This window comes from Macrobrachium nipponense, chromosome 39 (genome assembly GCF_015104395.2).
Source record: "Macrobrachium nipponense isolate FS-2020 chromosome 39, ASM1510439v2, whole genome shotgun sequence".
NCBI classification, from domain to species: domain Eukaryota; kingdom Metazoa; phylum Arthropoda; class Malacostraca; order Decapoda; family Palaemonidae; genus Macrobrachium; species Macrobrachium nipponense.
This window is the reverse complement of record NC_061099.1, coordinates 3,293,091-3,310,754: the sequence shown is the minus strand read 5'-3', so window position 1 is coordinate 3,310,754 and position 17,664 is coordinate 3,293,091. Positions and strand designations below refer to the sequence as shown.

The following is a 17,664-nucleotide window of genomic DNA, read 5'->3' as shown; positions in this document are numbered from 1 at the left end:
TTATAAGGCAGTTACTCAAGTATTCTTTTGTTATTTAAGGGATTTCTTAGATATTGCTGTGCTCAGCACTAGACAAAGTATTTTGTATCAGTTTTGAGGGGATGTAAACCAAGGAAGCACTGTGGTCTTCCATGTAAACAAAGGAAGTTATGCTGTACTTACATCATAAATACTTTGATGGAAACATTGTTTCAGTTAACACTCAGTGCAAATTTGATATTTCAGTCAACACTCAGTGCAGATTTGACCTCTTGATGATACTGTTTAGAACCCAGTTTCAGCATCCTGCAATTATAATTTATGTCTCATTCACAGGAATCATCAAAGGGGATGAGATCATGGTCATCAATGGTGCAATTGTTAGTGACCTAGACATGATGTATATTGAAAGTGTCCTACAAGAGGAACTTGCTTTGTGTCTCATGATGAGGTAAGAGACGCATTCCGTTTAGTGCTTTCTATTATGGACGTTGCATCAACTACCTCTCTTGTCTGAGGCTCTGAACTTGCTGTTATTCTTAGATGTAAAATACTTGTTTTAGTACTTGTTCCCTAAATCTTTTGATAATAGAAAAGGCACACCGTACAAATTTTAGAGAATAAAAAAAAAAGCTATGTTATAGAGTGCAGTGTTATTTGGCCTAATAAGGTGATGTTGCCATATCATGACATACCCTACCACCCATAAAAACATTGGAGTCAGTAATCAGAACAGAATTAAGATACCTATTGTCACTGTTGTTTTGTTTAATACCTTAAACAAGGCAATCACATAACTAATTTGTTTGACTTTAATAAAAATTACTCCCTTTTTGAAGTTACACAGTGGCAGGTTTATCCTTCAGAACACCTAAATAAACCTTCTCAATCAAAGTAAGATTCTTTATTATAAGTGATGAAAATGTTCATCAGTTAAAACCTGTATGAAATAAAACTTAAGTGTTGTTCATTTCTTAGTGAAGTGAGGTTGGTGAAATGCATGTATGTATGTAGAGGCTGGTAATGATTTTAGATTTAATGTAAGCTGTTTCTCCCATCAATATCTGGTAATTAACAATCTCTCATATTCTTTTAGGTCTTCTAGAACTGATCCCCCTGACCTAGCATCACTTATGAAAACCACTGATGAGATCATTGAGTCGCTCGTGTGTCCACCACCACCCACAGAGGCATCCTTGAATGAGGAGATGATCTCAAGGATGATTGTTCCAGCACCTTCCTGGAGTAAAAGTATCGCATCTGGTCAGTATTTATTGTTGCTAATATTTATATTGAAAAAATATACTTGACATATATCTGTCACATGTTACAGAGATTTGTTATTATTTCTTGAAATGGACTGTATACTAAATATTGTAGTTAATAATCTGTTTGTGGGAAAACCTTATCAATGATAAGTAGAACATGGGATATTCTGTATTTGTATTTGAGTAGGTAAATGTAGAAGTATAATGATATATATGTATACATATTGTTTCAAATATGATGACTGTTACTTATATAACTATGTGTTTATAAAGAGATATTTCTGCAGAAAAGAACTTTAAAGATTGATGAAATGTATTTTGCATGTCAAGAAATGCTAATTATAGTGAGAGACTTAGAAATATATTTTAATGATATAGGTAAACGTGTGATGGAGACTTATTAGTGAAGTCCACCAGAATGTCTGAATTTTTCATGATTTTCCTCTGTTACTTCTAAATTGGTGATTACTATGAGATTGGTGCACATGATGTACATACTAGTTCGTATTTCTAGTTTGTATTGAACTTGTATCTGACTGCAATGTGAAGGCTTTATTGTTATATTTACTGTGAAACTAGGGGGTTATGCTTAATACGAGGAATATTTATGAGTGTCAGGAAGTGGCTAAATGAATAGCAAAGAAGCGGTACATTTACGTACTTAATCGGTGCAAGTGTAGCTTAATGTGAAACTTGTGTACTATTGTATTAATTCCTGTTAAGTTGCATTGATAAAATATAGTTTTGATTCCACATTTGTCTCTTAAGTTGTATTTTTATAGCAAGTATTAAAGGAGTACAGTTCTGTTTACTTGTTATTAATAAGTAAACAGAACTGTCACAAACTTCTTTTGATATCGCAGGAAAAGCAGGCCTTAATAATATTTGCTTCCCAACAAGGAACTGTAGTGTTGAAATACGAAGCTTTGTTGCTATGATAAAATATTATTTTATGTGAATTGTTAGAACATAGTATCACCAAATACTGTAGTGGAATCTCATCATAAGCATTGAAATTCAGTATGTTTTGTGGTGACTTTGTTCGATAAATTATTATTATTATTGCATAAATTCTCATAAGTTTGGTGATACAGTTCTCATTTCGGTGTCCTGTGTACTTCAGTGAGCTGCTTTCATCTCAAAATTTTTTTTCTTTTTGTTGGTTGAAAGTCAAGTTTGAAAGTGAATGCAAGTGAAAGCCAAAGGTCAGAGGTGGTTGAGATAAATTATATAAATAGTATACTGTATGTGATATTAGAAGCATTGGAAAGTTGGAAAATGTGGAAATATGTAGAAAAAATATTAAAAGGTTTAGTATAGGTGAAAGTAGAGCAGAGTATTTTGAAATGGTTTGGTCATGTGGAAAGAATAGATGAAGGGTGAAAAGAAAATATAGTCCAGAGGTGGAAGAGGTACAGGGAAGAAAATGCCCTGTGATCCAGGAAGTACAAGAATGGGTGCAAGAAAGAGTCAAATGACACTGATTGTTTCCACTCTGTTGTTGATGGGCCTTCTGGCTGGATAATTGAAGATGCTATTGTAGAATTTTTTAGCACAGTTAAAGTGTTGATGTGATAGTAACAGGTGTTGTTTTCTCCCTGGGGCCACCCTTGTTATGGTTTATTATAAGAGTTTACTTAAAGTTGTTGTTTTGATATATTATTTGTATGTAATTTGCAAACAACAGAAAAATATGTATTTATTAGCCATAAATTCATTTACAACAGGCATTCTTCTATTACATATTGTCAAAATCTTTGAAACTTGAAGCACCAAAATCTCTTATGAGATTTTGTAATGGATTTTGCAGTTATGACTTACAAATGTTGGAAACTAAGAATTTTCATTGAATCAATTACTAAATTTGAAAGAAAGAGAATACGTAGTATATATATTATTTTGGATAAATTCTGTATTCCATTTTATATATTTGTGATGTGATTCTCAGTGGTACTGTATATCTAAATTATTGTATGATTATAGTATAAATAGTGAACTGAGGGCGCATGCTTTCCACTGCACAGTAACTGCTTCATCCACTATGAGCACTGAAGATTTTATAATTTAAGGTACAGTTACAGTAGTACATACTCAGATTTATCTTTGAAAGAAACTACTGACAATGATACTAAGCATTGAAGTGTGGAACAGAATCATTAAGTTCGTAGACGTTTGTAATCTTTTTGCTGTGAGAACCGGAATGAATGCTTTATTCCAAAGTGTCATCACTGCTTTTCCACATTTGAAAGTTATGAAAGCTTGGAAGTAAGTGAAAGTTATGAAAGCTTGGAAGTAAGTGAAAGTTATGAAAGCTTGGAAGTAAGTAATGAGATCACATTCTTAATTTTGTTGGTGTTCCAAGAGTTTGCAGTTATATGATACTCAAGAAATAAGGATGATGATGAAAGAAATTTTAGCTGTGTTAAAGATTAACAGAGAACGTGAGCTTCATATTACATTCAGTTTGTGTTCAGATATCAGATAAAGGAGTGCCAAGTGCTTCGAGTATTGTTAATCAAGAAGATATATGTGCTTTTAGATTAGGCTTTCTTTTGATCTAAAAATCTGCTGTATCCATGTAAGTATATTTTGTACCTAGATTAATCTAAGATATACACAGATATACATATATATTTGAATGTTAATGATGTGTTCCATGGGTGCTCATAAGTTATGAGATGATGACAGACTGATATCAAACAGAAGTTTGCATGCGTATATAGTACTGTATTTGATTGTAAGCAAAGAAAAGAAATGATTCTTTAGGGATATATGATCTTGTTGCTTCTGTTAAAGAAACTTGTATGCATGTTTAAATATTACTTTCTATAGAATGAATAGGGTGTGAGAGTATGGGTGTGTTATTGTTTGGTACGGAAGTTAAATTTCAAATTTAAACGTTATTTTTTAACTATCTGGGTATTGTATACTCTTCTATTGACCTCTTTTATGTCAAGGATTAAATTTATCAGTTTAACTTCTGGCACTCGGTGGAGGCCAACTAATGCTGTGTTCCACCTACCCTGACTTTCACTTCAGCGGACCACAGCTGTGACGATGGACCCATAATGTGCCTGGCCCCTTGCTTCACCTCAAACCTACCAGGGGAGGAGGAGGAGGAGGAGGAGGAGGAAGGCCAAAAGGAAGAGGCAGAGGAACCCTCATCATCATCCGTGGTTACTCAACCTTCTCAGTCCTCCCCAAATATCACCCGTGACCTCATTGTTATCCATATGCCCCTCCTCAATGACTCCACTTGCAACCTGGTCCCAATCACTACTGCACCTGCTGCTGTGAGCACATCATGTCCAATGTCAACAGCAAACACAGTTACCACCACTGTATCTGCCTCCACCACTGTTATCCCGGTTGCCATCTGCACCAGCACTGCTGTCAGCACTACTGTCATTTCTAGCATCACCAGCACTCCAACATCTGGGAACACTGCTGTGCAGGTTGATAACTGTCTTACTGTTCCAAGAACATCACCTGCCAGTAAGAGACGTTCTATATTACGCCAGTCAGCCGTAAAGGAGCCTGTCAGTCTATACATCACGCATAAGGAGGATGCTTGTTTTGGTGAGGACCCACTGAACCATAATTGCAAGAGAAGTGTTGCACCTGTTCATAGACAGCGTTTCAGTTATCACAGCAGTACTGAGAGTGACTCCGTCAGTCCCACTGCTAAATATGGTGTAGGCCCTTCAATTTTTTCTTCCATAGAACCACCTCTTCACTATCGTTCAAGGTGCAGTGATCAGACGTTTCCTGATCCCATGTTTCCTGCAAGAAATAATTCTAGAAAAGTAATTAATCGGCCATCAAGCTTACCAACTGGTACTACCACAAATTTTCCTGTTCCATGCCATGCAGTCTTCTGTGCCTACAGCACTTCACCTGCTACTCGCAATCTTCAAGCACTCTTGAGAGAATCTGCAAAAATTCACAATTTAAGGATGAGGAAAGCAGCAGAATCGAAGTACAAACACTCGTCACGAACCCATTGCTGTGGTGGTGATGGCACATACAGTCCTTCTTTGTACAGTTATAGGCCTGTCACAATTGGTAGACCCCACCACCAAAATTCACCAGATATTCCTGCGATATTCAGTGGTAGCAGTGGTCGACGATGTGCTGGTTCTCGGCCACTGTGTTCGTTGTGCCGGCAGTCACCTGCAACAACTTACAGCTGTAGGATTGTGCGACATCCTCGAGGAAGGCAGACAGTGCTGTGTATGATTTTAATTCTTATAAATCCCCAGCTGCACCTTAGCCAGTGTATCATCACTTCAGACTTTGCACCATGGTCTCCCTGATATGTGGAGAAATGCACTTATTAAACCCCATTAGTATGCAGCAACTTGTCAGATGTACCAAAAAAGATAGATTTTTACCTATATACAGTACAGCTTTTACTGCCATAGTACAGTATGTACATTGTATTCATATTGAATCCCTCTTAGACCCTATGTACAGAAAATAAGGTTAGCTGCAGAAGCAGTTGTCTCGTGTGCGACAAAATAGAAGGTTCTTTTGGAATACTTTACTGTATGTCTTTTGTCACATAAATTTAGATTATCATAGATACAGTATTATGAGATCCTGTTTCTATCCCTTCCTTTTAGTCAATTGTATTATGCCTGCATTTACGATATAAATTTAGTTGCAATACTCATACATTATCTTGTCTCTGCACTTTCTATAGAGTTTATATGATATTAGGATGGCTACATAATTATCATGAAAAGCCACTCAGTGAGAGTTTGCTGAAAATTACTTCTAGTGAGAGCAAATTTGCATTTAATTTTTTACAAAGATTAGAAGTCAATGTGTGACTTGTAAATAACTAATACATTGACAACAGAGGTTAGAGTTATACATTTTACAGTTTATATTGTTCATTTTGCAATTTTACATTCAATATTATAGGTACATTAGAATACTGTTTAACCAAAGCTCACTGCATTCAAATTAAGTCATGATCATTACCTGTATTGTTGTGTGTAGTACTTCCTTCTCTCATAAAAAAAAAAAAAGTTTCAATCCAGATTTCCAGGTTTTGTTTTTCATAGCAGTATTTTGGTGTCTTGTCAGTTTAAAAAGTTCCCCTTTAGAGTATCTATATATATGAATTGTTTCTCTTCCTTTTGAAATGCTGTGATATATATATTTATAAATATGCTATCTCGTAATTTTGAAAACTGTCTGGAAATGTATAAAAAAGAATATCTCCCCACCTTTCTCTTGCCATTTCTTGCATCATCATGGATCCCTGGAACTCTGAAGAAGAGGAATACCTATGATCACTGTGCTTGCGAGGGAGGACTTTCATGGATATGTGAATTGGTTTTATGTTGTGAGGAATTTCAATGTTGCGTTGATTCAAAGAGACTTATTTCAAGTTCTGTAAAGTATTTAAAAAAAAAAAAAGGAAAAGCAAGTTAGTTTACTTAAAGTTAACAGCTTCCGGCCAAAATCATACATGTGAACTCTTAGAATATGATTTATTGTAAATACAATTTAAACATTAAGTTAACGTTTACGTATTGCAACAACAGTGGTCATCGACTTTGTTAATGGAAGAATGAGAAAACTTGAAAATTCATTCCTTTTTGTGATTGCAAAAAACATTTATCCCTAAAATCTTAAACTTCCTGAAAAGACTTTATCTATAGATACAGCTAGAAAAGCCTTGCTAATGTGCCAAAGATCCTCCTATGGTAAGAGACGTTTGATATGCTTATGTAATGTTTTCCATGTTCTTTTACTATTGCTTGTACACCAATACTGCTTAAGCTGTTGCTGAAGACAAATGATAAAACAGCTTCTCATTGACTTTGGAAGTTACAGAAAAGTTAGGCCTGACATCAGTATACAGACACTTGCTTAGGCCTAACTGTAATTTGTTCTATAAAAAAATAACAAGAGGTTCAGTCTGAATCTTAGAAAGTACTTGCAGTACAACCGTTATCTGGAGCACGCCTCGGCCCCCCTCCGAGTTGTTTGGATAAATAGTATTCTATTGTATATTAAAAGCTCACCAGTGTGTTAGCTCACAAATAGTTGATGCCTTGCAATGTATTGTTTCTCTTTTAATCTTTTGTATGTCATTAGATAAACGAGATTACTAGTTGTTTACCTTGAGCGTACAGATGTTTAGACTTTGCAAAAAGATTTTGACAAGACAGGAAGCATCTTTTCAGTTGTCAGTGTGATGACAAGTGCAGCATGATAAGAATTTAGAATCTCATTAATATCAATGGAGTAACTTTGTTCAGGCTATTTTTTAAGCGTTGCAGTTGATTGTTATAGTCATCATATCAACTGTTATTCAAGCTATCATTCCTTAAATCACAAATATTATGCATTTTCCTGAAGCTTTCGATTGCTTTCTGACAGATCACTGATGACAAGTGACAAGTGTATATACTCTCAAGCATTGTTTTATTTTTAAATTCAGGATAAATAGAATAATAAGATAAAAATCATAATGATGTTAATGGTAGCTGATGTTATATAAACTGATAAATTATAGCTCTTGTTTTTAAGTTTTTTTATCGTTGCTCAAGCTCTATAGTCGATTTATTTTGTTACAAATGCCAAGAAAAGTAGTTTATGAAGATCCTTATCATCTTTATTGATTATGCAGAGAGATCATATGGTAGCAAATGTTGACATGAACCTTTAATTAGAAGGTTTTTAACTCCTTCATCAGATATCATTGTTGTCCTTTGTCCTTTGAACTTACAGACAAGGGCAGATCTCGGAGTGATAGCTAAAGTTCTTTCCAAGAGCACAGCTGCAAGTGCACTGTCATCGTGACGACTGGAGAAGTGTTGCCTTTGTTGTAGAGGCATGTGTAAGGTTGAATAGGCCTATGATGTTTTCATTGACCAAGATTTAAACTTGTCCATCACAAGCTTATTAATTGACGCAATACTTAGAGAAATGCATAAAAGGATTTCACTTTCGTGTTTCTCTCCCCCTCTCCATTTTTTCTCGTTCTATACATTCTTCAGTATTCAGGACTTGCATTTGCAATTGCTCAAGAGATATTTTGTACGATGTATCTACGATTCTAGTTTTATCTGCCTGATGTCCAAAATTCACTGATCTTTTTTTCGTTCCCTTTTCTTAAATTCAACACCAATTTGAATACCTCATAATATAGGCGTAGAATTATTGTACTCAGTAGAAGGTGTCAGGATTTTCCCGTATTGTATGCTTTTATCATACAGAGAATTCAATGTTATATACATATATATTTCTTAGAATCACGTTTTGTAAATGCTGTTATATATTTTATCTATAACTTTTAAAATTTCTCTTTCTCCATTTTGGTACTATAATATACTTCAATTGTGTGTTTATACACATACATGTGTATTGATATATACTTAAGTTACATATTTACTATATGCTACAGTAGTCTTCAAAGGAAAAACTGAAAAAAAGCCATCCACTTAAACTTACATGAAAGTTACCCATTGAATTTTTACCATTTTCTTTTTTTAACGATTAAAGGACCCGTTTTCTTTTACACCTCCAGGTAAAGAGCCAGCGAGTCCAGACGGCTTCCTACCGCCACCTTCAGACACTTCCGGATCTAACGTTTCATCCCTGGAAATTGAAAGTTTATTAAAAGTAAGTGAGGCGAAAAATTGATGACTCTCTCTCTCTCTCTCTCTCTCTCTCTCTCTCTCTCTCTTAAGTTTTTAAGCTGATTTTAGTACTTATGTAATAGTGTAAGCTGATTTTATATATTTTATATATATATATATATTATATATATATATATATATATATATATATATATATATAATGTGCTTCTGTAAGGTACGAGTAACAGGTAAGTGCATTCGTTGTTATTGTTTTTAATAATATGAGAACAACGAACAATTTTGAAATGCATTTATCCCCTAAACGAGTAACACCTCCTAGTACACTTGAGCGAAATGGGTTCATGAAAGTTGGATCGTTAGCCGTGTCGAAAATTCAGCGTCGTTCGTGCGTCAAGTTTCGGTGATTTGTGGAAGATCGTGGTAAACATTCCTGTCGTGATGTCTGTTGCGACCAGAAATCAAAACCTGCTTATTATTATTCTGTTTGAATTGGGTGATGCAAGTTACTTTTTCCCCTCGGCACCCTGCCATGAACCACCCTAGAATCCCCTGCGCCAAACAACCTGAGACGACCAAACAACCAAATACAGATTACTTGGCATCTTCAGCTTGATGTTGAACACAGAAAGAAAATAAAATTAAACGCCTAAATGAGGTTCATTTATCATCAGGACGTTGGCATTCCTTTATAAAAGCGTTAGGTCTCATATAAATTTTCTGAATTCCCGTGACTTGTACGTTGTAGAAAGTATTATTATATGAAACCAGCAGGATACAGACTGCGCTCCTTGTGCCAAAGGATAGTTTCGCAGGATACCTCTCTTGGTAACTCGTGGGAAGGGCTGATAAAAACGAGCTTATTCACGGTTGGATGGTCTTCGGTAGTGAAAAGCCGACCCCGACCCCGTCTGTCTTCTGTGTAGGATTATTTATAGGATTACGCTTCAGTATCCTTCATTTGCTCGGTCGGAGTGATACATTTAAACTATGAATGATTTAATGGTTTTAACTTTTTACAGCCTTTTTTATATATGGTTACATTTGACATTTTGTAGAGTGGCATATCAATTACAATGTGCTGTTTACATTTCACTGTTTCCTTATATATACGAATGTGTGTATACATATATAGTGTGTAATTGTAATAGCCACAATGCCCTCTTGTCCATGTGTGTGTGTGTTGTGTGTGTGTGTGTGTGTGTGTGTTCTCGTTCGTAATCGACAGTGAAAATGTTTATTCTTTCCCATGCAACCTGAAGAGGCAGATCTATTCTGTTTTACTCACATAACTTTTCTCGCGTATAGAAAACTCACTCCACGTGGGGACTTCAGGTTCCTCTCCTGTCCCCCTCCTCCAATTACAATAACATTCCCACCGACTCCTGAAGATATGTCTTTGCGGGATTTCCAGTAAGTCTTTTTTTTATATTCTCCGGGTGTTGTATTTAACTATATATATATATATATATATATATATATATATATATATTATATAATATATATATATATATATATATATATATATAGATAAATAAAAATATTATATATATATATATATATATATATATTATATATATATATTCTAAGACATTTTAAATTCTATCCCTGGTAATAATTCGTTCAACCCGCATTCCTCCTACCATCATCCTCCTCCTCCTCATCTTGCACTTGTTTTTGTTATTACCTCAACTTTGCCTGCGCCCGTCCAAGACTATCTTCTCCACCTCTTCCTCCCCCTACCTCATCTCCCTCCCCCTGCCCACCACACTCCCCATCCACCACGCCATCTACCCTTCCTCTTTCCCAGCTTCTCTAGACCTTGAGTGCCTGCGTGCAACAAGGGCATTATTGCGAGTTCAGGTGAATAAGTAGAAGTAGTAGCCCCTTCTCTCTCTCTCTCTCTCTCTCTCTCTCTCTCTCTCTCTCTCTCTCTCTCTCTCTCTCAATGAAGAAGATACGTATCGCGGTTTGCTTAGAGTTGCGTGTCTAGAATTTATTGGCTTCGAATCGACGAGTGGATCGTAAGCTGATAATGAAATGGAATCGAGTTTTAGAGTTTTTTTTTTCTCTCTCATTCTCTCTCTCTCTCTTTGGTGGTGTAAAACGTGCGTTTGAAATTAAGGACTGTTTATTGATTTTTTTAATTCTACATTGTGACTGAGTGAAACTTTTTATTAGGTATAGATGAGAATGTAATTCTGGATATACTAGAATTGATGCGGAATTCTAAGCTTTATCTGCGCATGCGTGTTGTGTATACACAGAAGGGCATTAGCCAGGTCTGGAGATAATGATGTTTCATAGATTTTGTTTTCTGTTATGATAGAGTGAAAGCTTCGTTTTGAGTTTTTGATAACAACGTGATTCCAAAATCCTTTATTTATACGGATTTCTAAGCTTATTCGCGCACGAGTGTTTGTATGTACTACACACGAAGTTGCAGCGTTGAAGTGTGCTGGCGTGGCAGCTGGCATGTAGGTAGAAATATTTTTGAGATCGTAGAGTGCAGAAAGCCATTATGTGGATCTCCCAAGACAGTAATTACGTGTAATCGAGACGTGAATGAAATATCTGTTGTCCATTCGATTGATTTATGGCTATTAAAACTGGCGTCACAACATCTAGGTTATTGAAAAAGAAACCCACAAAATTACTGTGTATAACGTGTTTACTTAGTAAACACGTTATACGCATTAGTTTTGTGGGTTTCTTTTTCAGTCTTCAGAAGAAAACTGAAAGAAGTTTTTCTTTGGTTCATCTAGGTTATTAACGCCGTATTTGTTGCAGACTGGAAATAGTACTCGTGTGTGTACTTTTCCTTCGTTTGTTTATCATCTTTGCGGTACGGAATTACGAAAGGTTTATTGAAGACTTCAAGACTTTCCAGAGGTCAGTTAAGATGAAAGTGATAAAAATTTCACGGTATTGGTGAAAGAACGTAAGATACCAGCGGCAGCGTCTCCTGTGATCTAGAGGAGATTATGAAATATTTTGCGCAACACTTTTTACTTGAAGCTTCCTCATTCATAACGAAACCACTATAGTATTTTTTTATTCATTCATTAATTTTTACTGCGCACTCAGCCCTCCAAACTTGCGCGCATAAACACGTGACTGAACTTTCATGCACAGCGTAATGAATTCTCTCTTATGATAATAAGGAATTATAAATTTGTTATTGCCTCTTCATGAAACTACCAGTAAAAAGTTAGCTTTATGCTAATTGGAATGCGGAAGCCGTGAATTTTTAAGATCATCGTTTAAAAAATTATTTACACATGAAATCACATATGCGTTTTTTTTTTCTTTTTTTTATTGTGGTGCTTTGTTTTTGCGCGTGCGTGGTTACGTGGTATACATAACTTGTTTTTTATGAATGAACGGGTAAATGGAAGATTTGGTAATGCCACACCATCATATCTGTATTTGTTTATGATTGGTTCATTTTAAACTGTTTGTGTACTTTACTTTGAACATAAACACGTATTCATCGAACTCTTGTGATATTTAGAGCTGAGGTTTTGAAGATGTTCAGAATTCCGCTTTGTGTATATATATATATATATATATATATATATATATATAATTTATACATATGTATATTATATATACATATTTATACATATGTGTGTGTGTGTGTGTGTGTGTGTGTGTGTGTGTATGTATGTGTATATATATATATATATATATATATATATATATATATATATATATATATATATATATATACACATATATAATGTCAACTAGATGTCTTTTCAATGAAAGTATGCTGCATTCGAGAGCCAACAGGAAATACAGTGTATGTTCCTGGACCCATAGAATGAAGTTTCCTTCAAACAGCTATTTCGTCAGAATTGGATTGTTTTATTGGTTGCTGAGAGGTCCCCTCAAAATATCGACCCGAGGAAGAACTCTTGATTTTAAGGTGTTCCTCTGCAATAGCCGTGGGCAGAAACGTGGCTTTCGAGACGGTAATTGTTAGGTTTAGTGAGCTGTCGCTATATGGAGCACGTTTAAAAGGCTATAAACTTAAACTTGATTATCGAGCAACCACGGAATAGTACCTAGACTTGAGAGAGAGAGAGAGAGAGAGAGAGAGAGAGAGAATGAATGTCTCTCGCTTGGTGTTTCTTGATTGAACATTGATAGAGTATAAATATCAATTTCCATTGCAATTCGAGTGTTTAAAACAAAGGGAAGGAAATCAGTTCAATTTTTCTAGGGCAGGAAATAACCATTCATATTATCGTATCTGTGACAGGTGTCTTAAAAAGAACCTCTATACACACACGCGCGCACACACACACACACACACACACACACACACACACATATATATATATATATATATATATATACATACATACATATATACATAATCATACGTGTTTTAGATACAATTGAGCTCATTGAGACAACAAAAATAATGTATATATTATTCCCTCAATGTAACACCATTTTAATTTTGTTCACCTAATTACAAAATTAATACCCATGAACAGAAATTTCATAACTAATAAGAAAAAGCAGGATCTCTTATGTACTTCTTAAAATTTAAAAACCAATTACCAGCGCTTCTTAATTCGCCCAGCAAGAAAACATCGTAGTTAGCGGAATATTAATAATGAATAATAATAATAAAAAATGAATTATTTTGCACGAAAGTAAGGTCGCTCTTTAATGAGTGTTAGTTAACTGGCCAGTACCATCTGTCAGTCCCTTTTTATTGTCCAGAAGGGTGGAACCAAGTTTCCGTATCCTGTCGCCCTTGTGTCAGTGGACCGACTGACTGTCAGACTGACTCAGCCCAGTCAGCTGTTCTTGTTGCTACTTCCTCGTAGTGATGTTTCTTCACGTCGCTATTAAAGTCATCCCACGCTGCTGTTTTTATTTTTATTTATTTATGTAGTTTTTTTTACTATTTTCTTGCTTCTTCAGGCTTTTTTTTAAATTTTCCCCCTTTTTTTGGGGGGAGGGGGTTGGGGTCGTTTTTTGCTTCCTATTCATTGTTGGTCTTTCGTGGCATCGACCGTTTTCATTAGTTACTTTTTTCCAGTGTTCTTTTCTGTTTGTGGTTTTTAATTATTTTTTTTCTTCCAGTTATTTTATTTTGAAATTTTCACTTCATCGTTTTATTCTTTTTTTTTCTGCTTTTGCGTCTTTAATTATTTATCTTCTCCCTCGTCATTTTCATTTTTTCTTTTATTTACAATTCTATCTAGTCTATCTTTCATTTCTGTTACATACATCCCTTCCTTTCCGTCGCGGTTCCTGCAATCGGATTTTGAACATCGTCTAATTCACATCCGTCATCGGTACACCCTATCTCCATCTACCTCTTCTTACCCATTCCACATCTTCATTCATCGTATCCAATATGGCGTCGGGGGCAGTCACAAGAATCGGATAGCCCCTCTTCTTTAGGGGAGCCGATGCAAAGGCAATGACAATACCTCCGATCTTAACTGACCCGAAGAGCGACGAGTTTTGACACCCACTACAAGTTCCCCGGACGACCCCAGCGGCGGCGGGAGCTTGTGTATATATGTTGAAAGCTCAGGAAATTATATTCTCAGTTTCGTGTGTGTCGTTTTTCTGCTGCTGCTGCTGCTGTGGGTGGTGGTGGTGGCTTGTGGTTACCTGAGATTCGGCGGCTCTCTTCAGAGTGGTGATCGTGAAAGTGCTTTTTGATTAGAAAGGTGATCGCGTATTTTTATAATATTGACTCAAATTTAGATAGAGTAGATCGTGCATTTGTTTATACTATCGACTTACAGTTGAATATTCCGTGTGGTAAATCCGATAAGTTGTTTTTGCGTGCAAATGCTTCAGTTTGGTCGAGATGATAAGTACTGTATATAGTATGTGTTCTATATGTGTGGTATGCGCGGATGTATTACGGTGTATATGTATAATGGTTCTCATGGTTGTTCCTGTTTAGGGTACTGTGAGTGTATGTATAAGTATGTGTGTAGATATATGTTTGTATAGAGTTGTATATGTATTTATTTATGGTATGTTTTGTTGCCAAGGAGTGATTGTGATTAGAATCACATAATTATTTACTGTATAAATACGGTGCTAAATTACAGACAGAGATTTTCTGCACCTACATAATATGTATGCATGTGTCCTATTGTCTCGTGGGTGTACAGCCAACAGGAAATGCATGGATCATTGTATACAGATGACAGTTGTAATATCCTGACATTCCAAACTAAAGTGTAGGTTGGCAAGCACATTATACCGTTTGTCATATTTGACAAATAAGATAACGTGATCTCGTAGTGAATCTAATATTAAACAGGAGGAATATCGTATAGCAAGCAGGCAGTGAAGATTGAAAAAGACAATTTAAATTTAACAAGCGAAGGTCATCTTCTCATCTGTGACGTAACTTGACAGTAACGTCACCGATACGTCATTTCCTGTCTGGTGTCTGTATCACCACCCAACTATCTTTGGGGTGTCCATTGGTCGCATGGCTGCTGTGTCGTATATTGTAAGTAACTCATGTATTTATCTTATGATAGCCTCAGTTTAAGATTGCTAAGTCTCTGGATGGAAACTTGAACCCATTTTTAATCTGAATACTATTTTTCTGGATTTAGAGCTTAAATTTTATATGTCATCAAGTTCAAAATTGGATTATTCGGAGGTCAGGAATCTGATGCCTGTTTTAATTGATAATTACTTCGTTGTGAAGTATTAAAGTTATTTATGATGTGTCGATTATTGAGATATTAATTTGTCTAGCGTTTCTTTACTTAAAGTAAGCCAGTAGATTTTTCTTTTATTATTATTATTATTATTATTATTATTATTATTATTATTATTATTATTATTATTATTATTATTATTATTAAGATGATCAACCTTATTCATAATGAACAAGCCCACCACGGGGACCATTGACTTGAGACTAAAAAATTATTATTATTATTATTCAGAGTTTGAACCCTATTTATAAGGAAGAAGCAAAGTAATTATACCCGTAAATAAGTAATAATTTCTATGTAATCAAAATTGTTGTTTAATATACATCTTTTCCTTGCTTAAGATTTTTGTTTCTCAATTAAAGTTATTAAAAATTCGACGACGTTGTTGACCTATTTTTGGCATCTAAAACTAATTTATTATTATAGAAAGTAATATGCCGTTGTTAGTTGACCTACTTTGGCCGTCTAAAACCTAATTTATTGTAAGGAATTGTATTCCATTGTTAATGAGGGTTGGGATTATGTATAGGTACCGTTATAAGAGAAAATTTGGACCTCAATAACCCAGTATGCTATGCATTGTATTAACGTTGCTAGCGTTGCCCGCATGGAACGATGAGTAAACTCTCTCTCTCTCTCTCTCTCTCTGTATATGGGTGCATGTATTTCATAGCGTAACTCCCGTAGTGGTTCCATAAGTATAAACAAATGATAAAAAAAGAAACATTGTCTCTCTCTCTCTTTCTCTCTCTCTCTCTCTCTTTGTATGAGGGGGGTGATTGTATTTCGCACCTCCACACACACAATATGTATATATATATATATATAATATATATATATATATATATATATATATATATATATATATATACATATATATAATTATATATATTATTTTATCTATATTATATATATATATACTATTTTATATGTAGCCTATGTATGATGTATGTCTGTATGTTATGTATGTATGATGTATGTATGTATGTATGTATATAACAAAACAATGATCGAACGAAATGTGCAATAGTGAAAGCATTTCGAACTGTCCTTTCTAAGCCATGAGTTTACCTCACATTCCCACTTAAGTGTTAAGTAAGTGATACTCCTCTCGATCTTTCACTTAGAACCGCCTGACCGCAAAGTATTTTACTGCCGGCCCTTTCTTGAAAGGTATGTCTCCATACCTTAAGTCATTCAATATCATGTTTTATATTTGCTCTGAAAATGGTTCGTGTATGGTACTTGATTTGATGCAGTTGCCGGTTATGAGTTTTAGTTTTTTTTCTTTTCTTTTTTTGTCTAAGTGAATTTTTATTATTGTTATCGGGTTAATTTTCTACTATTTATTTCATTTTGTATCCTCATATTTAATTCCTATTTTATTTTGTATCTCATTTTTCCTAAGCATTTAATCAGTATAATTTTATATTCAATTTAAAGTTTTTAGTCATATTTTAATGTGTGTACACAAGAATGTTCCTGTAATATGTAAATTCTCTTATCATTTTACCTTTCTTTCTGTATTCCTCTTTACCTTCTGTTACTTTTTTTGAATGAACACCATATTCTTTGGAAGCTTGAATTTCAAGTCAGTGGCCCCTGTGGTGGGGTTGTTCCATATGAATAAGGTTCATCTTCTGAATAATAATATTAATAATTTACGTGGCAAGAGATTATTTGATCGATAAGTAGTAATGCATACATTTATACTCTCTCTCTCTCTCTCTCTCTCTCTCTCTCTCTCTCTCTCTCTCTCTGTGACTACAGTTTGCGAAAGTCCAGCCCCAGTTCGCATTCACCTGGGTGCTTTGAAAAAGAAATGATTTTTCTGGTCGGCTGCACACTTTGAAATATTCCTGCCCTTCGGGAGCAACTGCGGAGTGTGGAAACGGTTTATTGTCGGCTCGGATTGAACAGTTTGTTGCCTTGATACCCGAAAAAAAAATATACGACATTGACACTTTGGGTCGTACAGAGATCTCTTTGTATGCTACCAAATTGTTTTGGTGCTTTTTATTCCTTTCAGTTCTGCTAAAGACGTTCGAAAATCTTTGTTTCATCTTTTGCATA

The 17,664-nt window shown here is 35.0% G+C and overlaps 1 protein-coding gene across 13 annotated transcripts in view; it reads left to right on the top strand.

The window, feature by feature from the left end:
- The window catches only part of LOC135210038 (protein still life, isoform SIF type 1-like), a 457,406-nt gene that overhangs the window by 331,277 nt on the left and 108,465 nt on the right, over nt 1–17,664 (top strand). For all 13 annotated transcript variants that reach the window (XM_064242819.1, XM_064242818.1, XM_064242811.1 and 10 more), the window contains 3 exons: nt 316–430; nt 1,076–1,242; nt 8,797–8,891. In XM_064242819.1, the coding sequence (XP_064098889.1) occupies nt 316–430; nt 1,076–1,242; nt 8,797–8,891 (377 nt within the window). The remainder of the gene's footprint in view (nt 1–315; nt 431–1,075; nt 1,243–8,796; nt 8,892–17,664) is intronic.